Source organism: Eleginops maclovinus, chromosome 6 (assembly GCF_036324505.1).
Source record: "Eleginops maclovinus isolate JMC-PN-2008 ecotype Puerto Natales chromosome 6, JC_Emac_rtc_rv5, whole genome shotgun sequence".
NCBI classification, from domain to species: domain Eukaryota; kingdom Metazoa; phylum Chordata; class Actinopteri; order Perciformes; family Eleginopidae; genus Eleginops; species Eleginops maclovinus.
Genome location: NC_086354.1, coordinates 15,098,395 through 15,120,567, shown reverse-complemented (window position 1 = coordinate 15,120,567; position 22,173 = coordinate 15,098,395). Strand labels below are relative to the sequence as shown.

At 43.2% G+C, this 22,173-nt stretch overlaps 1 protein-coding gene across 5 annotated transcripts in view; it reads left to right on the top strand.

Moving 5' to 3' along the window:
* Nucleotides 1-22,173, top strand: part of LOC134865976 (zinc finger protein 521-like) — a 91,428-nt gene that overhangs the window by 26,601 nt on the left and 42,654 nt on the right. For 2 of the 5 annotated variants that reach the window (XM_063885852.1, XM_063885851.1), the window contains exons 4-6: nt 11,442-14,947; nt 15,114-15,198; nt 15,524-15,556. In XM_063885852.1, the coding sequence (XP_063741922.1) occupies nt 11,442-14,947; nt 15,114-15,198; nt 15,524-15,556 (3,624 nt within the window). The remainder of the gene's footprint in view (nt 1-11,441; nt 14,948-15,113; nt 15,199-15,523; nt 15,557-22,173) is intronic. The other 3 variants (XM_063885853.1, XM_063885855.1, XM_063885854.1) reach the window with 3 other exon arrangements.

The window sequence follows — 22,173 nt, the reverse complement described above, 5'->3', positions numbered from 1 at the left end:
CACACACACACACACACACACAGTCAAACTCTGTCTCTGGTGGTTGAGTTTATTGTTTGGTCTGTTTCTTCGTTTTCCCCTCTGTGCTCCCTTTTGTTTTCTGTATGTTTTGTTGTGTTGTGCAGAGAAGCTGAGATGCAGATAGAATGCAGACAGTTTGCCCTGGGTGAAGAGTGTGCACACACACCCTTGGTATCTATTAAACAAAACACATTCATCTATTTACACATAACCAAATGTTTAAAACTCTGACTTACAGGGTATGGGTTGTTTTTCATAAATTAAATGTATGTTTTTGTGGTAGTTTACTCTTCCCTGTTTGGCCTTATCTCCTAATTATGGTATGCCAGGAGGCCACTCTCCTTTTTTATCAGCAACGGTATCCTATATCCATGGATCATTAAACTTGCCTTGTTCATAACGTAAAAAAAGAACATAAAAATCCCATGTATGAAATGCCTCTCACTCTGTATTTCTTTCCCTCTCACCTCCTCCCCCTCTACTGTTGGTAAATAATTCAACCTTTTCCCTGTTACAAGTGCTGGCCTTAATAGGGAGCAGTACCTGTAGTTGGGATAAACAAGGCAGCCGGCCTCACCAGTGAAACAGAGGGATTTGTGCTTCATGAGGGCAGAAAAATAAGTCGTTTCCTTCTGAAAGGCAGAGTAGACTAGCTGACATTAATTAAACCCTATAGGATAAAGGTTATCTGAGGCCTAGCAAAGCACAGACCGTGCATGCAGGATGTTATGTCTGCCGAATCCTAATCAAGACTTCTATAAGCGACATGTGTGGGCACAACCGATTGCGGTGTGTTTGTGATATTATGTTTCTAAATGTGTTTCTAGGCAAGCTTTTGATGTAACATGTCAGCTTCAGTTGTAGAATAAACCTGATCTTCCTGCTACTGAAAAGAACAATCCAGCTCCCTCCTCTGATACATTTCAATGTTCTACACATACTAAAAATAAAAGCCGAGGCAACTTCCTAGAGACTGCCATGTTTAGAAAACATTATGTTGCCCAATGTGCAGTGTTGTGGGAGGTGTGCCTCCTCACCAGAGATCCTCCCATGATGCACCTGTGACTGAGTCACCTGACCCAAGCATCAGCATGGCGCTCGGGTGCCATGGCTCATGTTTTACAAATTACCCAGGGGGTTGTGCACCACCGCAGTGCCCATAATTCCTCCCTGCTGTATGCATAGTGCGTGGGATTATATTCCCTATCTCCAACTCCTCCCTCAGACAATGAACAGCTGCAGAGATGACAGTCACCTCACTAATCCAAGAACGCCAAGGAAAATACAAATTAAGGGAGGGAGAAAGCATGACTCCGACCTATTGGCTTTATTTGTTTGTGCTGGATGTATGCTGGTTGAAGACCAAAAAAAAGCGGCATGGATCCTGTTTCTAGGCGAGTTTTGTGTAATGCTTATCTTAGAACACGTATATCTCTCGCTCTTTTCCTGAATCATAAACTTATTTGCATGGGAAATGTAATTAAAGGTCACCTATATTCTCTTGATATTTAATGTAGCCACAGAAAGATAGAGGAGTGACGCAGATTTTATTACCACCTTATTGTATGACGTTTCTATATTAGTGGCACAGCTACACCAGTTCTTTCACAATAATATCATAATAGTAATGTCTTCTCCTTTCATATACTGATAAAGGCTGATGTCCTCTCGTCTACAAGCCGAATGAAAAGTAATTAGCTGATATGGATGGTGCTGTCAGTGATAACTGATATTGGGGGACTATTACATTCACTCTCTGGAATGATGATCCTTGAAATGGGTTCATCACAGTGAGCTGCACATAAAGATACTCATCAGAGATCATCACGTATAAGAAGGAAAATTCCTTATTACTGCAGGAGAATTGCATAAACCTAAATGTACGGTCACATTAGCAACAAAAAAATGTCATACGCTGTAGTTTTTTATCTTTTAATACCACCTGACTTAATTCTTATTTTTGATGTAGTTGTTTCATCTTGAATGAATCCAAATGTAAAGTGAGATTGAGCTACAGATTTTTTTTCCCCTGGAAGTTTACTCTTGGATGATAATTAACACTGGGGTGTTGGTTGGCAGTCATACCGAGTTCCTTTCCTGAGACAGACATAAATAGCCTCCCAGGTGGTGATGTGTAACTAAGTAAATGGTTACTAAGCCAAGAAGTGTTGGTCCAATGCAAATAGGGAGAGGAGAAGTATCTATTGAGGTGTTGGAGTGAGAGGAGAATATTCAAGGGTAAGATGAACCTTAATAACATCTTATAGCGATTTTACAGTGACCCTAAAAGTTTTTCACTGAGTATGTGTGCATGCAAACTTTCAGCAAGACAATCCAGTGGAAAGTTTTTTTTCAGCTGATAAATAGATAAACAGGAATAAATCAATGTGAAGTGATAAATGAATAAGTAAAATGCCCTGTAGTCATTTGTCTGGTTGTATTCAGGCCTCATATTCCAGCCGTGTTCTGCAAATGAAGATGAGGGTGAGGGCAGCGGAGGAATGGCTTCATTCGTGTGTGTGTGTGTGTGTGTGTGTGTGTGTGTGTGTGTGTGTGTGTGTGTGTGTGTGTGTGTGTGTGTGTGTGTGTGTGTGTGTGTGTGTGTGTGTGTGTGTGTGTGTGTGTGTGTGTGTGTGTGTGTGTGTGTGTGTGTGTGTGTGTGTGTGTGTGTGTGTGTGTGTGTGTGTGTGTGTGTGTGTGTGTGTGTGTCGTTCCTTATACTTAGTCATTTTAAGATATGATGATGAGCTGCCTGGATACCGGCAGAAAAACAATAGAAGGGGAAACAAAGCAAACCCCTAAATCTGTCTGCCATTTGCACTCGCATACTGTACACACATGTCATGAGTATTCTGGCACCGTTACTGGGCCAGGGAAATGCTGGTCTGGGGCCTGGCCCATTCTCCAGAGACAACCCTCCGCCTCCTGCCTCTACGCCCCCTTCCCCCTTCCTGTGCAGTCTGTGGACACAGTCTGAGGCGACAAGGTTGCACAACAGCTCGCAAAACTTCCAGTTTACAAACATGATCATAAAAAACACAGCCTGCCATTAGAAATCTGTTAAAGAAGAAAAAATAATTAGGAGGACTGTGATAATTGTGTCAAGGGGGAAATAGATCAGACAAATTATGGGAAGAACCAGAAAATCTTGCCGTGGCTTTGTTACTTTGCTGTTGGTGCATTTCGACATTGATCCACCCTTCCATCTGTCATCCTTTTCCTACTCTCCTTCTTCATTTCTGTATTTCTTTCTCTCTTTCTTTCTTGGATTCGAGAGTGAAGGAGCCTTCTGGCTTTAACAGAGAGGGGATGAAGATGTTTATTCATCTGGAGGGTATTAGAGCCATGATTAAGGAGAGGAGGGAGTAGCGAGGCTGATGCGACGTCTGCATCGCTCGTTCATGGGCCGCCTGCGGGATTCTGGCCAACACACCAGGAAAACAAGAAATGAAGAAGAATGAAAAGACTTGTAGTGAAATTAGATTCTCTCGGGAAAGGACAGAAGTTTACATTTTTGACGTTTCGCTGCCTCTTTCATTCTCAGTCTCACTCCCTCTTCTCACAGCTAAGCTAATTATTAATGAATGCGGTTTCTGTTGAACCTTGGAGAGGTGTCAGCGCTGCAGTCACTGAGGGTTAAGAAATCTTGACATTTAAGACAGGGATGCATGAAAATACATCGTCTTGCTTGAGTTGATGCTTGTTTTTCTTCCCCTCCTGCTCTCCCCTCCAAGATGCATGTTTTCTTCTCCCTCCCGGCCTGTCTCCAGTTGTTTTACCACTGACAAGCTGGGATGGCATTGAGGAGATATCAAATAGAGCCACGGTGTATTAATCGAAGGGCATGGGTCAAGAGGCAGGGTCAGGCTTTTCTGATAAATGCTAATGCTAAAGCCAACACATGCATCTTGTCTGTCCATATGCATGTGAGTTGTGCTGTCCTCTGTAGAAAAAGAGGTGTTGATGTAAGACATTTTTTAAGAGCATTTGGCAACCTACCCTTTTCAAAATATTCCCAGTGAACTAAAATGTAGATCCAAGTGTCTGAAGTTATTCTCAAAAAGAGAAATATTTGTTAGTTGAATTCTAGCCTAAGTTTTATGGGTCACTGTGCAGGAGTTTGATTAAAAAGAATAAGATCCTATTTTCTGAATTTAGTGTGTGCTGTGTGCGGTTTTAAGTAATGGATAGCGCCTCTTGAAAGTTGCAGAGCAAACCCTATTTTAATGAAGCAAACATACAGTAACTCAGCATATTTCTATACGCACAACATTTTTTTTCTTCTCCAAGATCATCACATAAATCAAATTTCTGTGTGTAACTAAGAGTGGGGAAAAATAAAAAAGCATCCAAGTAAACTCCTGCGCAGTAGGAAAATATTAATAGGATCGTGACATACAATAGCACCATGCTGCAGCCTCTCTCCCTGTGGCCGACTGACTGACCGGCTAGCTGACCATCCACTAGGTCCTGCGCTTTGTCTGCCGCAGTGTTGAGGGAGCAGTACACACACACACACACACACACACACATAGAGGCTCCCCTGCCGATTGAAGCCCTGCCCAGCCCGGTCCCGCCTGGCCCAGCACTCCCTTAGAGCCAGTGCAGTGAGGCAGGCGGTGAAGGGGCATGCTGGGGGACAGATTGCCATCCTCCTTTCTCCCCCTGGGAGGCTCACTGTGGCTGATGGTCCAGCCAAGACCTGGAGAACAGCCTCCTTCCTGTTCGTGCTGTAGCTTACCTGAAGTGGTCAACTGTCCTTCCTCTTCACACCACCTGCAGCTCAGTTCTACAGGAGATGACACCATAACCACCACCGCTTTCCCACACACAAAATGCTCCACCTACATCCTAAACACATCCTCGGACCATGTTGCATCACAGCACCTTAAGGTCTTATCACTCATCGCCAAAGCTCGATATGGCTGCCAGTTTTAAACCTATGAAGAAATACTCTGTATTATATTATTGGTATTTATAGTTATAGAATCTGTAAGATACTGTTTAATTTATTCCCCGTTACTAAAATGTAGTTTTGCCACAGTAATAGTCAGCATGAAAAAATATACATTTATTTGGTATGTAAAAACACTATATCCAGCAGATACTAACAGTAGCCCTCAAACCAATCCACTGCTTTTCTAAGTAACACATTATGAAACCCATATCAACTTTCTTGAATCATTTTTTTCGGGAATTTAACAAAAAAAAGGAAGCACTCTTGACGATTTAATTTCTTGTTAACCCTTTCTCTTTGACTTTGCCCTGCCCTCATTCAATGTGTTTCTCTTACCAAAAAAGTGAGTTCACAGCAAACAGCTATAAAAGGCCAACTTAATAAACAAGACAACCTTTAAAAGTTGAATAAATTACCATTTTTATGTTAGGCCTTTGTCCAAGTGAAATGTTGATAATATTCATCAAACTGTAAAACACTGTATTTTATTAACAGCGTTTTTAAAGCCCTGGTCATCTGTTTTCTGGCAGTGTTTAAGTGTTTCTGACCTTAGTGACCTCCATGTAATAGTATGCAGTTGTTATGGAGGATATGAAATGGCAGTAAGTCATCCTGGGCATGCTTTCAAGTTCAATCACTGCGGTTATGGATTGTTACATGATGCAGATTTTCACAGGAAAAACTGAGGCGGATCTCGATTAAAGCACAAACATCCTCAGTCATTTCCGAGGCCTGGCATTATCTCAAGAAACATTACTGTCAATCGTCATCATCAAGTGTTGATTTCAGTTTGCCAATGTAGGTGAAAATACATCAGCATAGCAGGGACACATCTCCGGGATAAGTAATGGAATTCCACTTTTCATTGTGTCTCACTATCATGGAAAGAAAAAGCGTAGTAAAGGATGACTGGCCGCCCTACTTTTCCTCCTCTGGCCTTCCATTTGTCTAACTTTCCTGCTACGCCACTGGGGCACTGTGATTTCTGGGACAGTGACCAAGTGCTCCTGTCGGAGCTGGGGGACGTGGGTAATGTGGACAAAGTAGTTGACAGTTTGCTGCTTCCCCATGGTTGAGAGACAGCCATGAGAGCCAGAACAATGGACACCCAGACCAGAGAGTCAGGACAGAGCTTGATGTTCCAGCTCTTTGTGTCAGGCCCTGTGTGAAAAAAATCCCTATTGACTTCAGTTTTGGGGGGCGTGTGGAAATGTGTTGTGTACATGATGTTAGGACATACTAACTCGCTGCTAGGGCACTGATGAAACCCCGCGAAGTGAATTCTTATTTCATCCACTGTTTTTCTACCTTGTTCAGTAAAAGATAGTATAGTTGTTTGCTGCTCTTCACAGTCGTCTCACACAACCCCTCCTCTCTCATCCTGTGGCATAGTGTATTTGATTGATCTGTAGCAAGGGGGGGAGGGAGCTGACATTTCCCAGTGATGTGTAAAAACATATTGTGTATGCTTAGGAAAAAAAAGGGGGAAAGGAGAAATGGGTTGAATGCACACACACGCAGCCACACACGCATAGACTGTACTTCGTCTTTGAATTGCAGCTCTTTTAAATACCTCTAATTGTGTGTGTTAATCATTGTGCAAAAAGCCTGGCTAGCCACCTGGCACTTTTGTTGACAGCTACTGGGAATTATCAGTGTTTCATTTTGACGGGATTTGAGGTCTTAAAGCATGGATGTAGCAGGACTACTGTGAGTAAAGCCCAGCCCTGGGTCTCTTCCAGCAGCTCTGTGTCCTCTGAGCTCTCGGTCCTGAATCAACTGAGTGATTTGTTTGTCTGACTGGAATTAGTCCCAAAAAAATCGACCACCCCTCTCTCTCTCAGTCGTGGAGATTGGAGGCTTAGCTAATGTAAAAATGTCTCTCACAACCTTCTCTATTAGATCTTAAGTGGTTGTGTCACAAACAGGGCCGTACATGAAATTGTGTTGTTCAGACACACGTTGCTATTTGGGCATCAGAACAGGAAAAGTGTTGAGATGACACATGCATTGTCTCATGGGAGAGGCTCACTACTTTTCCCAGTAACTGTAAAAAGATCCCATCTCTGAATATGAAGTGGGGTCATGGTGTTACATCAGACACATTGTCAGCTTTTTGTTTATTCATTGAATCCCCAATCCCCAATGTGCCACAAATACACTCGCACAAACACATCTCTTATGACAACTACTACGTACAGATCGCTGATACAACACACATGGAAGATAAGGTTTGGCGACTCAAAACATGGCTATGCTTTGCTTCACTAGAATGGCTTTTGAACAAAGTCTAGCTTGCTATAGAAGTGGTAGATGAGTGATAGCTAAAACACTTTTCTGATAAGATAAGGTCCTGGACCTGGATAAGAGTTTGGCTTCCTAAATAGGAGAGGTTTGCTCTGTTGCTGTGAGGCAGTGATAAGCATGTTGAACTGCGTCCAGGACCTCAGATACGGAGGTCCGGGCGCCAGCAGAGTTATTCCCAAACCGTGGTCCCCGAAAGGTTTCATGAGGGTGTATTACTGGATAAAAAAAAATAGAATCACAAGTGCTGTATTTACGAGTGAGCTTTTGGCAGAAGGTGCAAACAAATATTAAAGTCTCTGATGAAAAAAGTAGATAAGTAATCATGTAAATAAAACTATTTGTTTATGTAATTTGTACTTTACTGATTACAAATAGCTTCACAATACATTAAAATAATCTAGGGTAGTCTAGGGACGGCCTTTGTCATTTATATTCAACAACTGTAACACATGTTAAGAACAATATATGTTTCTGGACTTAATTTATTGCAATTTAGATTTGTTCTATTAAGCATTTCTTGGGGGGGACTTAACAATGAAAAGTATTTCATTTTCAGTTTGAAGACATCAGGTTCAGGTAGTTGTAAAATACGTACACCACATTTAAAAATAACAACACCGAGATGTGTCTGTACAGTAATTATACATTTTGTGTGTCTGTTTCAGGTTTCTTCAAAATGTATTTGTAAAGATTTTGTTTCACCAACCAAACTGCCACATTTATTTTTGTTACACAACCAAGCAATCAGTGCTTAAATAATGTCAAACCTTTTTTCTGATGTGTCTGACTATTTAGAATTTCAAATTTAGAGACATTATTTTCCACCTTATGTATCGTAGTCCAAAGGGGAAAATGTCTTTATAGTATCACTTGTTGTTCATATATCATGGTAATTCTCAAAAACATGTCACTTCAAAGCACTCTTTGGGTGTTTTGAAAGCCGTGCCGCTGTGTGCAGTAATGGCCAACTTACCTGTTCCCAGCATTAAGGATCTTATTTGAACAGGAGTATTTACTCTGGGAAAGGGTGCTATAAATGAACGTAGAGGAAGTGGTGCACAAAGAGCAGTTCAGACTGGCTAAGAGGAAACTGAGACTTTCGTGTGAAGGAGCGAATTTTTGTGGTTACTTTTGCACTAAAAGAAAAAATAATCACTAATTTGTGTACAGCTGTTTTAAATTATCCTGACATTTGCTTGATTCCTCAAATTTGACAGGCTGTGCTTTTTAAAAAATATATTCTTTAAAAAATATTTTTATAACTTACGAGAAAATATGGCTTTGGCACATCTTATGCCATCCTTCTATAGGAGCTCCACGAATGAGGTTGTTTTGTTCCATATAGAAGACATTTACGAGAGGAGGGAGGGAGGGTAGGGACAGAACTCCCAGAGAGGGACAGGCCTTAAGATGGAGGTCTTCCTCCCAGGACGTGACAGGCTGTTGGCTGGAGGATGCTCAGGAAGGCCTTGGCAGACCAACAAAGACAGCCCTTCAGCTGCAGGGTGTAGTTTTTCAGGCCCCAGCATCCCCTTTGGCAGCGGCACAGAGAGTGCTGGCGTGCACAGGCCCCCGGCCCGAGAGACAGGGAAGTAAGGCCCGCTCTTTTATTTACTCAGGCTGCTGCTGAGACCTGGGCATTTCTTGTCTGGGTGAAGAAGGAAAAAAACAAGTCTCACTCTCTGTTTCCTCTTGAGGTCTCCTGAGGAATATTGCTCTTTCATCTACAGTTGTTCACACACTTGTTTCGGCCATTGCGCTTGTATCTGTGTATTCTATGGGTACATGTATGTCTGCACATCTATATGTTTGTAACTGAATGGGTGTGCAGTGTGTGAATTGTTGCTCTCCTGTGTGTATTACTCAGTGTGTATGTGTGTGACTGAGAAAGAGAGTAAAACTGTAGTAAGTCTCGTGATGAGGGTCATTTGTATCCAACAAGTACAGTTTCACCTCTAAATGCTATAGAACAGATGCAATATTCTTCCTCTTTTTTATCAGGCATTTTAATGGCCATGACAATTTGTATAGTGGTACCTTAAGTAATACAAACAATGGGACTTAAGTCGCTTCAGCAGCTTCTGTAATATCTCACAAACATATTATCAACATAGCGTTTGCTCATCTACACATGTTAGCTGCTATTTGAGCTCAAGCAATGTCTCTGACTCCCACATGTCCCCCACAGATACAGCTTTATGCATGTGTGTTATTAGAGCTTATGCACTGTATAAATAATATACATCAAGTAAACCCATCAAAAAAAAAATGCAATGAGGTTGTACTGACAGCTTAGTAATGTCTCAAGGCAAAGGCATCTTCATTTAAGACAGTGGAATTTAATTTAGCCTTGTATACAGGCCCATTTATTTGTTTGTTTTATGCTATTGTCTCCAAGCCAATATGTTTGACTGTAAGGCATTGGCTGGGGTCATTCTTCTTGCACTGTCTTCTTCTCCTATACCCTGGGAGGCAGCATGAGTGAGGGCAGATCCGCCCCCTCTGTGGAGGAGGGCATTGCACTGAGTCACCCATCCTCCCTCAAACCAGAGAGAGAGAGAGAGAGAAAAACATTGAGACGTGTTTGAGAGATAAAGCAAGTAAATCAGGCAAGGTTTGCTCCTTGAGTGAGATGTATGTGTGCAGAGTGGGCGCCTTGCCAGGGGTGGGAGGTTTCCGGGAGGGCCACAGTGTGGAGGTGGGCTCTCAATGTGCCGCTTTCAGCAGTTTGGAGGGGCAAGGGAATGGCCTCCGACCCCATCTGTTTCCTGAAGATAGGCCCTGATGGGGGTAAGTGCTCAGAGAGGGCATGATATCCTGACAAAGGGCAGATCTCCCAGCAAAAACAACAGAACAAGTGAGAGAGGGAGAAAGAGACTTAGATTGTCAGCTGAAGGAGAGTACAGAGGTTGGATCCTGGAAAGAGCTTGTGCTTTTCCTTTGTCCCTCTCATAAATCTTTGCAGTTTCCTCTTGTTTTTCCCATTCCAAGTATTGGCCTTTTGACACAGTTTTTTTTTCTGAAGGGGTTGAGATTAGGTTGTTTTATTTAGGTAAGGAAGTTCACAGCACTTAGAATCGGCAGCGGGAAGATATGGCCTGTAACCTTTTGAACTTGTGGAAAGTGGTGCTCTGTGTTTTCCATTCATATCACTGCACAGTGAACCGGGGGAATGGAATGTCAGCAAAGAAGCGTTTTGAAAAGGGACACGTTAAAGTCATTGTAAAAAAAAAAAAAACGGGGGCTGCTTTGTCAGTTGACTGGTGTTCCCTCATCATTTTCTGCACCTGCTTGTCCTTGAGTGAGATATTTAGCCTCTCGGTTGTCTTCCCCTATCCATTTCCCTGTCCCCTCCTTGCCCCCCTCTTCATCCCGGCGCATTCATCCGTCCTATATCAGTTGCCTTACGGCTTAGTGCAGACCACACAGACAAATATGATAATAATGCTTATTCCATAATCTGATATCTATTGACTGATGTTCTGAAATGCCCATGTTTCATGAAAATCATCTGTTTTCCAGTGGAGGCATCCTAAAGGCTTTGCATAGCTGTGGTCTAAATTGCACATTCAATCTTTTCTTTCACTCTTGAGCTGTTTTTCCATTTTTTTTTTCTTGTCTTAAGGTCATTTCAAGAGCTCTTGTTTCTTTAAAAATATTCAAGTAATTTTTCCGGAATAATAGAAATGTTTTAATTTACCTCATGCCGGGCTTACATCCTAAAGTACACCCATTGTCTTGTGTTGGCTTTAAATGTCAAAGAGATTGTGTTTTGAGTCACAGTGGGCTAAGCCATTACATGGCCACATACAAGGTTAATTGTGGTAAAAGTATTTCCACTTATTCTCTTCTCTAATTGTATTTTAAATTGCACATAAGTGTAACTTTTTAGATAACACCTAAGGAGAGGTACAGTATTGTTTCCACTGAAGAAAGTGTTACAGAAAGTGCAAATTCTAAATTCATACACCACAGCCTTATAATTACCGTGACAAATAACACCACGGTGGCCCACCCTTTCTACACCAAATGAGACAAATGAGTTGCTAATACAGTCTACACCTCTCTAACCCACTCTCTCCTTCTCTTTCCATCTTTTCCCTTCTTACCCGATACCCTCTATTCTCCTTTTTCCCTCTTCTGGTCTTCTTCTCAGACGGTGCTGATCTTGAGGATGACCCATCTTGTTCTTGGCCTGCATCATCTCCCTCCAGTAAGGACCAGACTTCTCCAGGACACTGCGAGGACTATGACTTTGGCGAAGATGAAGGGGGGCCCGGCCTGCCATACCCATGCCAGTTCTGTGACAAGTCCTTCAGCCGCTTAAGCTTCCTCAAGCGCCACGAACAGAGCCACGGGGATAAACTCCCTTTCAGCTGTACCTTTTGCAGCCGCTTGTTTAAGCACAAGCGCAGTCGAGATAGACACGTGAAGCTTCACACCGGTGATAAGAAGTACCACTGTGGAGAGTGTGACTCTGCCTTTTCCCGCAGTGACCACCTTAAAATCCACATGAAAACTCACGCCTCTAATAAACCCCACAAGTGCCCTGTGTGCCGCCGAGGCTTCCTTTCCTCCAGCTCTCTCCACGGCCACATGCAAGTACACGAAAGGGGCAAAGATGGAAGCAGCGCAAGCCTTTCTAGAGCTGACGAATGGAAGCTGAAAGAAACTCGCAAATGCAGCCGTTGTGAGGAGGGTTTTGATGTCCCAGAGGAGCTCCAGAGGCACATCGCTGAGTGCCACCCTGAATGCTCTCCATCAGAGGATGGAGGCCTTGGTGCCACCCTGCAGTGCATTTACTGCCATGAGCCCTTCAGTGATGAGGGCACCCTGCTGACTCACATTGACCAGGCCCACAGCCGAGACAGGAAAGGACACACCTGTACTATCTGCTCTGAGCACTTTCTGTCAGTAGAGGACCTCTATGCTCACATGGACATTCACCAGCTCCCAGAATCTAGTAACCATAGCAACAGCCCTTCTTTGCTGACTGTGGGCTACACGTCTGTCTCTAGCACCACTCCTGACTCCAACCTCTCTGTTGACAGCTCAACAATGGTGGAGACCGCACCACCTGTGCCCAAGGCAAGGGGGAGGAGAAAGAGGGCTGCTCAGAACACATCAGACATGGGAGGACGTTCCTCCAAGCAGCCCAAAGTCGCATACAGCTGCATCTACTGCAACAAGCAAGTATTCTCTAGTTTGGCTGTGCTTCAAATTCACTTGCGAACCATGCATCTTGACAAGCCAGAGCAGGCTCATACTTGCCAGTTTTGTTTGGAGGTTCTGCCATCTTTACTCAATCTAAATGAACATCTTAAGCAGGTCCACAATGCAGAAGACCATGCTGCCCTGTTAGCCAGCTTGCCTGATGCCCTCCTTCAGTGTAATTTCTGCCCTGAGGTATTGACTGACCTTAACGGCCTCCAGGAACACATCCGTTGCTCCCATGGCTTTCCAAGTCCTGTGGCAAAGGAGAGTAATGCCTTCTTCTGCCCTCAATGCTTCATGGGGTTCTTGACGGAGAATACCTTGGAGGAGCATGTTCGTCAGACTCACTGTGATGGGGGAAGCCTGCGCTTTGACTCCCCCTTAGCCGTAACTCCCAAGGAGTCTATAGTAGAGGTGTACTCCTGTTCGTACTGCACCAATTCCCCCATATTCAACAGTGTTCTGAAGCTCAACAAGCACATCAAGGAGAATCACAAGAACATTCCACTTGCACTGAACTACATCAACAATGGAAAGAAATCCCTGCGTACTCTCAGCCCTTCTTCTCCAATTTCTGTGGAACAAACCATGCTAAAACAAGGAAGCTCTATCTCACGCACTACCAGTGAGTTCATATGTAACCAGTGTGGAGCCAAGTATACCAGTCTAGACCTTTTCCAGACTCACCTAAAAACTCATCTGGATGGCATGCAGCCCCAACTCACCTGCCCACAGTGCAACAAAGAGTTCCCCAACCAAGAGTCCCTGTTAAAGCATGTGACAATTCACTTCACTATTACTTCCACTTATTACATCTGTGAGAGCTGTGACAAGCAGTTTACTTCAGTGGATGACTTGCAGAAGCACCTACTCGACATGCATACCTTTGTGTTCTTTCGTTGCACACTCTGTCAGGAGGTGTTTGACTCAAAGGTGTCAACCCAGCTCCACCTGGCTGTAAAGCACAGCAATGAGAAAAAGGTATATCGCTGCACTTCCTGCAACTGGGACTTCAGGCATGAGACTGACTTACAGCTACATGTCAAACACAGCCATCTTGAAAACCAGGGCCGTGCCCACCGTTGCATCTTTTGTGGCGAGTCCTTCGGCACAGAGGTGGAGCTGCAGTGCCACATCACTACCCACAGCAAGAAGTATAACTGCCGCTTCTGCAGCAAGGCCTTCCATGCCATTGTCCTTTTGGAGAAGCATTTGCGGGAGAAACACTGCGTGTTTGAGGGAAAGGCACAGAACTGTGGGGCTAACGGGTCTACTGTAGGGGATGGCCAGCCTAAAGAAGATGCTGAGCTGCATAGTCTCCTGACTAACAGCCATGGTCCAGGAGTAACAGTAGGAAATGTGGTCGATACCCATAACAGCCGTGATGGAAGTGAGGAAGAGGTGGACACTGCAGATCCCATGTTTGGGTGTGACATCTGTGGGGCATCTTACACCATGGATTCACTTCTCACTAACCACCAGTTGAGGGACCACAATATACGCCCTGGTGAGAGTGCCATGATGAAAAGGAAAGCTGATATGATAAAGGGCAACCACAAGTGCAATGTCTGCTCGCGCACCTTCTTCTCTGAGGCTGGGCTAAGGGAACATATGCAGACCCACCTTGGGCCCGTCAAACACTATATGTGCCCCATCTGTGGGGAGCGCTTCCCTTCCTTGCTCACCCTGACTGAGCACAAGGTCACCCATAGCAAGAGTCTGGACACAGGTAGCTGCCGCATTTGTAAGATGCCACTGCATAGTGAGGAGGACTTCCTGGAGCATTGCCAGATGCACCCTGACCTGAGGAACTCCCTGACAGGTTTCCGCTGTGTGGTGTGCATGCAGACAGTCACCTCTACATTGGAGCTCAAAATCCATGGTACCTTCCATATGCAAAAGACAGGCACTATGTCTGGCAACCACCCAACTATGGGTCGCAGCAATATCATTTCTCATAACCAGCAGCTACACCATACCCAAAAACCTTTCAAGTGCGCCTCTTGCCTGAAAGATTTCCGGTCCAAACAGGACCTGGTGAAGCTGGACATCAATGGCCTGCCTTACGGACTGTGTGCATCATGCGTGACAACAGCTGGGTCCAAGAGCTCTAGTCCAACAGTAAACGGAGGAAGGCAACTGCAGCAACATGGTGGAGCAACCACTCCAGCAACAACCACAGCCGCATGGATCCAGGGGGAGAGACTCAGCCCTGGAGACGGGAAAGGCAAAGTGGTATCTTCATCATCTTCATCTTCTTCTACATCCTCATTATCCGCTGCCAAGACAAGATGCACCAGCTGTAATGTGAAGTTTGAGTCTGAAGCTGAGTTACAAAACCATATCCAGACAGTGCATCGGGACCAGACTGGGGACAGCAACGGCGGGCAGCTCAAGACCCCCCAGGTGTCCCCAATGCCCAGAGCCAGTCCCTCACAAACTGAAGAGGTATTTTTTGCTATTGTTATACTGAATGAATACAACAGTTAAAACATTGAGTTTCACTTAATATTTTTGCAATTCTATGATTGAACAAAAAGTGCTACCTAGTGTGCAATTTTAATCTTTATTCAAATCGCTTTATTTATCCTTTTCCTCTTGGTCTTTTTTTCAGAAGAAGACTTACCAGTGCATCAAATGTCAGATGGTGTTCTACAGTGAATGGGACATCCAGGTCCATGTGGCCAATCACATGCTGGGTAGGAGATAACTATTTTTTAAAATATTCATTTAGGCCTCTTTAGCATTCCTTGAACAAAGTCATCAAAACAGTGCTTGTGTAATATTTAGGAAAATTTGTATTTTTTAAATTGTCGCATACATTTAACCAATACGGCTTTTAGGTGTGCAATATAATGTTAGAAGGAATACTTGATTAAGGAAAATTCACGAAATTTCACAACACGTATTTGATTCATTTAAGCACATTTTAGGCAGTGTTTTCATATTTTTTTCAAAAGCTGAATCACATTATCAGAACTGATGTGATATATGTAATAAAATATTTGACCCTGTCTCATTCAGGCTCACAAGTATCTGGATCACATCACCAAATAGGTGGAATTATTTTAATATTTTGACCATCAACTGCATCCCCAGTGTTGTGCATTTTTAAACCCACCATCTTCATTTCCCCATGCATGTGAATGGTATACTATAGTACGTGTGCATGCCTGTGGAGCAGAATCTCTCCTCTTCAAACCCCTCTGTATGGAGGTAGTTTGAAGTCGTAGAAATATACAGATTATTGAAATTTAAAAATACCAAAACAGATTTTATTGAAACTGTTAAAAAATCAAAATATTATTCCACAATTTTGATAAGAACTCCACATTGCAACTGTGAGTTATTTTGTTTGTTTATTGCTCCTCCTCACTTAAGTAGTATGTTCAGACGACTGAGATCTGAAAACAACATTTGGTAAAATACATTCATGCTCTAATGACGTCAAATCAACTGAAAAAATGGATATTTGATTTTTATTACATTGTGTATCACACATTATCTTCCAAATTTCAAATTTTCTTTCATAAGATTCCTAAACAAAGACTGCTGGTGTAATACTAACCTCGCCATTTTCAAAATGTACTTACTTTTGGTTTTCATTTGTATGCAGGCAGAATAATTTGTAGAGAACAGACAATTGGAAAACAGGTTTTTCTTGCCTGCAGTAAGTAGGCGTCTGAATTCCGGTCTCACGTTCCTTTATTCATTCATTTATTCAGCTCGTTTGGCGGCTCTTTCATTACACTGCATTATCTGTTGTCTTCAGTGGGAGAGAGACTCATTGATCTGGAACCAAACCGCCTCTCTGTTTGGGACACGCTTCTAGGCGCAGGTGAATTTAAACACGGTGGGCAATTCTATCAGGACCGGTAGGCAATTCTATCAGGGACCCACTGTTTGTGCATAAACAATCAGAAGCATGTGATTTGTGATTTTGATGCTTCGGTGTATTTGCAAAAGAGAGAGACGAGCTCAGAGTGTGTAGGTGTGTATTTTGTATTCATCTTTGCGATCTGCTCACCCACTATTCTACTGGGGGTGCCTAATACAGTACCATGCCAGCATTAGTCCTTTCTCTTGCAAAGGCAGGCACGGAGCACACTGGGAGGGTAGAAAACAAACCCCCCTACTGGTTATTTTATGTCTGTCAGCCGCACAAGCACACAGTTCCCCCATAATAGTGGAATTCAGACAGCTTAAGATAACAGGAGGATAGGTGATTGGGTTATTGTCTGATGTCTTACTTCTCTGATATGCTGTTGCTTTGTATTCTACATGATCACGGGTTTCATCAGACTCCTCAAATGGGTTTCTGTCACATGCATTTGTTTTGTGATCTCTAAAATATGGAGAAAAGAAAACTCATTGTAATGACAATTTGGTAGCGAGTTGTCAAGAAAGGACTGCATTTTGTGAAATCAACAAACAAAAAGAACAGAATTCAATAAAGAACATATATTTGACACAAGAGGTATATGGAAAAACATATGCATAAGGTCACACTACTAACATTGATCTCTCGGTTTTAAGGACCTTTGTAGTGCAGGATGAGGTTAAATTCAATCCAGCCTGTAATCACTGCAAAGCCAATTTGGGCCAAAAACACAGGAAAAAATTACTAATTTGGAAAAGCTCTAAATACCTTCTCTACTGAAAAGGGGACACTTTCTCCTTTTAATGGCCATCTGCACAGGAGAGGGGAAACAGGGGGCTAGGGTCATCTCCGCTCAGCTGTCAGCGTTATTAGCGTAGGTAATGGAGCAGACGCTGGATTCATAGGGGTGTTGTTTTCATCCATGCCCCGCTCCATGGTGTCAATTCACACTGATAACTCTATATATAGTGATGTGCCTTGACATAAGCATAGTGCTAAGTGTATGGAACAACAAAACCTGAGACTGTCTCACCCAGACAAGTCCATATTAGCTGCATTTGTAATACAATAGTCTCTCTAAACCAAGTGCACTCAGTCTCTACCCTCACCTCCTCCCATCGGTCCAAAGTGCTCGTGGCTGCCTCTTCTGTATGACTGCCAGCACATTTTGATGCACGGATATTACACTCCAACGATGGCGGTCCTGCTTCAGATATAAAGCGCAGCTCGGGTGCCCAGCTACTCAACATTTAGTATCATAATAGAGGTAAATGAAAGGGAAGGAGGTGGGCATGGGTGCAGAGGGGTGTGTTGAAGACCAACCCCAGCCAAGCCTGTGAACGGCCCCACGTGTTTTAAGATGGAGGCCGCAGCCTGCTAGGGCCCAGATGGATCAGTACACATTTGCTGTACAGCTGGTCGCTCTGTTTGGGGACCTGGTGTGATACTCCTATGGAGAAAAAAATGATATCGCCACCATCCAAGGAGCAATTTAATAGCAAGCCAGAAGACAGCTGGCCACTCTTTAGTTTAGAGTTTTTTTGGCATGGCTCACTTACAGAATTGAGGGTGTCCGATTTTTCTCTAGAGACACACAGATTTATACAGCTTTCAGCTGCTGCAGTCACTATCAAACCTTTTATTTTCGTTTTTTTTTTTAGATGAGAAAACAAATCTGTCCTGCAGTTCAATTTGCCATCTCTATCTGTATTAATTGCTCTGAAAAAAATAAACGTAATCACAGTGCTTTTTACAAAGTTGTCTGTTTTTAGGAGAACGTTTGAAGGTCTTTCATTGACACAAAAGCCTCTTTGGTTTTATCAGCATGCCATCGTGCCACCCCATTGCTTCACTTTGACCCCACTGTAAACTATGACATTTGGAGCCTCATGGGGGGCACGTTTGGCCCATTTATCGCACTGTTTCAAATGTCCCTGTGTGGATTTTCAGAGCATTAACACGTTTTGAAGCACAGGCTCTGTCTTAAAGGGTTTTAAAGGTGAAAAGGGTTTTTGCTTTTCCATTATATCTGCTTTCAATCCAATGTTCATATCACTCCTGTCCATTACGAAAAGCTACTGCCAAGGTGGCAGTGCTCAGAAGGACAATTGTAAACAAACACACCAAACCACATCCCAGAAAAGTGTTTTTGGGGTCACCTCTACAGATTTTTTTGGGTTGGTGACAGCACTGAGCTTGAAGCCAAGTAAGGGAGGAGCCTTCTCTCACAGAGAGGAGCCGGTGGCCTGGACGGCCCAGGCAGAGGGGGGCACTAGAGGGGTGCAAAGGTTCGGGGGCGGAGAGGGAAAGGCACATTTGCTGTACAGCTGGCCGCTCTGTGTGAAGCAGGCACTGTGGGCCGTTACAGAGCTGGAGAGGAGAGTGAGTGAGAGGCATTTAGCTCTCCTCTAGTTTGTCCTCCTCCTTTCTGTTCTCTTTTTCTTATTTCCCCCTCTCGCAGTCCACCATCTCTCCATTTTTCCTCTTCCTCACTATGTAGCTCTCAAATATTCATATTACCCGTCTCCAGCCTGGCAAAACATACTGTGTTGGCTGTCAGTGGGGGAACGGACAGGAGGCACACTGTAACAGCATTTGAAGCTGGAAGGCTTGTTTTGTTTTGTTGCAAAGAGCCGCAAATTATCCTTGACACATATCCTCTTGTCTTTGGCCCCTAGACTTACTTGGCCGGTGTATGATGATTACATGGTCTCCTTTACTGTCTCTGTCTTGGTGGCAAGACATTAACAACTCAATTAAGTACTTATTTGTTACTCTTCTTCTGGTACATAAACATAATTTCAGATTTTGATTTCTTGATTACGTACGTCTGTTATTGTTCCCTCAGTTTCTGGGACTCCATCATAGACGACACACACGCATGTTATCTGCTAGCAAACATGGCCAAACATTCCTCATTTGACTCCTAGGGGGCTGGATCAGAGTCAGAACTCAATAGACAACACCGCACAGGAACAGGATCAATCTTATGAAATAAATAAGAGAACAGGCCTGGACCAGCCAGTGGAAACAAAGGAATCCATGCGTGCCATATACTGAGTGTGATATCTGCCTGCTTTTATTAATTGGTGATTAATAACACCTCTCTGTTCGTTAACACAGTCACCTCCCGTGCAGCCAAGTGTGTTGCTGCTAATATGCAATTATGCGCACCTTACTGCTCGTTACATTATACCTCTCCCTGACTAATGTGGCGTCCATGAGGAGAATAGAAAACAGAGTGAGCCGCGAAAAAGAAAAAAAAACTATCAATAAGATTCTCACATTGAGGGTGTTACCTACCTGTCTGGGAGGAAAACAAGAAAAAAGGAAGTTTCTTACAAATTCCTCAATGTAACCAGGAGACTGCATTAAAAGTTTTACAGCATTGCAGAGACTGTTTTGCTCTTCCTGGTGTTTTTGTTGTAAAGCAGAGGTAATTGACATCACCATGGGGATGCTCTGTTGCTAGGCCAGACAAGCTCAGGCTGATGTGGTCCTTATCTATTGATTTTCCTGACATTTCCCCACACTTCACAGACTAGGCCAACATGTGAGAAAATATCTGATGCTCTCAGTTCATACAGCCTGTTTGTACAAACTCCGAGCGAACACTTGCTGCCCCTTGCTGCATTGCAATCGGTGGGTTGATATCACCATGGTGACTTGGGGCCCATTCCTTTCAGAGATTGGCTGACCTGAGCCAATTATTCTAAAGCATACATTACAAACTAGATACAATAATACACATTTGTATGAAGTCATAATTTGTCTCTTTGAATTTAAAGACATCATCTAATAAGGGCATGTACTTTTAGAAACCTCCTATGCAAGTCTACTCAGGGACTTGGGCGACCTGAATAAAAGGTAGGCTCTTCCTGTGCTTCTGGCTATGTTTTATTGATATACAGGAGGGATGTCTTAGACTAGACGGGATGTACCCAAAAAGTGAATGTAAGGAGCATTTATGGGTACAAGTTGGGAACCGGCCTACTTTACATATTTCAAGGGTGCTGAATCCAAAAAAACCGGTACCCGAGCGAAATTTTGAGTTTTTGACCTTCTAATTTGCATATCAAAATGGCCGCCAAACTCCCTATCTTGCTCAGTCGTTGGACCATTTTCCCCAAGTTTTTTTGTAAGTAGGCAATCAAAGATGATGAATTAAGTGTCTAGATCTATAGTCTGGGGTCAGAGCAAGGATATAGTGGAGGCTCAGTGCCTTTTTTATGTATATATATATGCAAAATACCAACTTTTAAGGTGAAATTAAGCATTATTTGTGTCATTTTTTAAGGCCGACATAAATATTCAGTCAATATCACTCTTAAATGTTCCCAGTGTATATATGATATGTGATGTATTCCATATTACATAATAACTAAGAAAAACACCATTGCAAGTTGTCTGAGAATTCATTTTTTTATGCAAACAAAGCATAATGCTCTTAATTCAAACATCGAAAAACCCAAGTGAATAGGGAAAGAAAAAACATGAAACTTCCCTTGAACAGTTCTACAGATCACATCTTGTTTCTGTATATTTTCTTTCATGTTTCTAGCTGAATTGCTTTGCTTTCATCTGTCTTCTGTAAGTTCCATAGGTCACTTGTTTTGGTAAATTGTTTTTATACCTTTCTAGTTTGCTTGTGTGCCATTTGTCTTTGGAATTTCATTTTGATTAGTATTTCTTTCTGCAGTCCTTTTCCAAGTTCTTTGGTTACCCATTGCCTTGGTATGCTTGAGGACTACAACTCCACATTTAAACAAGGACATTGGTCATCACTCTGACATGTACACATTGCAGTGCATAACAGCCCCGATTTTCGGCATTTGCACTGGCGTGTTGTGCATTGTTTTTTACAGGCACACCTGATCATTTCCAGGCAACTTTCAGGTATTGGGTTCTGTGACATAAGAATGGGCTGTAGTCCTGAATCACCATCTTTCCATCCCATGTCCAAGGGTGAAGGAAGCTCAGGTGTGGCATAGTGAGCATTTCTCCAAACCATTGCCTGGTAGTGTACTCTCAGCAGATGGAAGTGGAGCGCATCGCTTGTAGGCGGCATTGCTTCTGGTTTACCTGTCCTGGAGAAAAGTATATGCCTTGCTGCATCAACAGAGTCTGTTTTATGCACATCATATATTCTGCAGACAAAAGCCTCTGAAGATCTTTGAGTCTCCTCCGTGAGATCACCAATTCCGAGGTTGCTGAGCAATTGATGGTGCATTTTCCAGACTTTCCATGATGTACTTTTGGTGTGACTTGCAATGTATGATGTGGTATCACAACCAGTTAGTGCATGAAATGCTACAAGGCTTGGTGCTGAATCCTTTGGCAGTTTGTTAAAAACAGCATCAATTGGTATATATTGTGGCTTCCTTGTGGTACCAGACAACAGCCAGAGTTTTTTACATGCTACGTGTGGGAAATGGGAAACGAGAATCACAAGTACATCAGTGTCTCTAGATGACACGACTACTGTGTCTGACTGGCAGTGCACTGCATGTAATACCAATCGGGTATCTGCCTCTTCGTGTGTGGCTCTCAGATGAGTCAGGTTGGTTGTTGCTTTTGATGACCTAACCTCCGTCTCTTCGTCTCTGAACCCACCAGCAACTACTATCTCTTTATCATCCGGTGCCTGAGCACATAGTTCTTCAGAGAGTAGATTGGCAAGATCAGCTTTGTTGTCAGGGAGGGACAGGAAATTGGTCCAGTTTTTTGGAAGAGGCACATCACGACCCTCAACAAGTCGTCTGATTGGTTGAGCTGCTTTTGTGCGTCGTGTCCT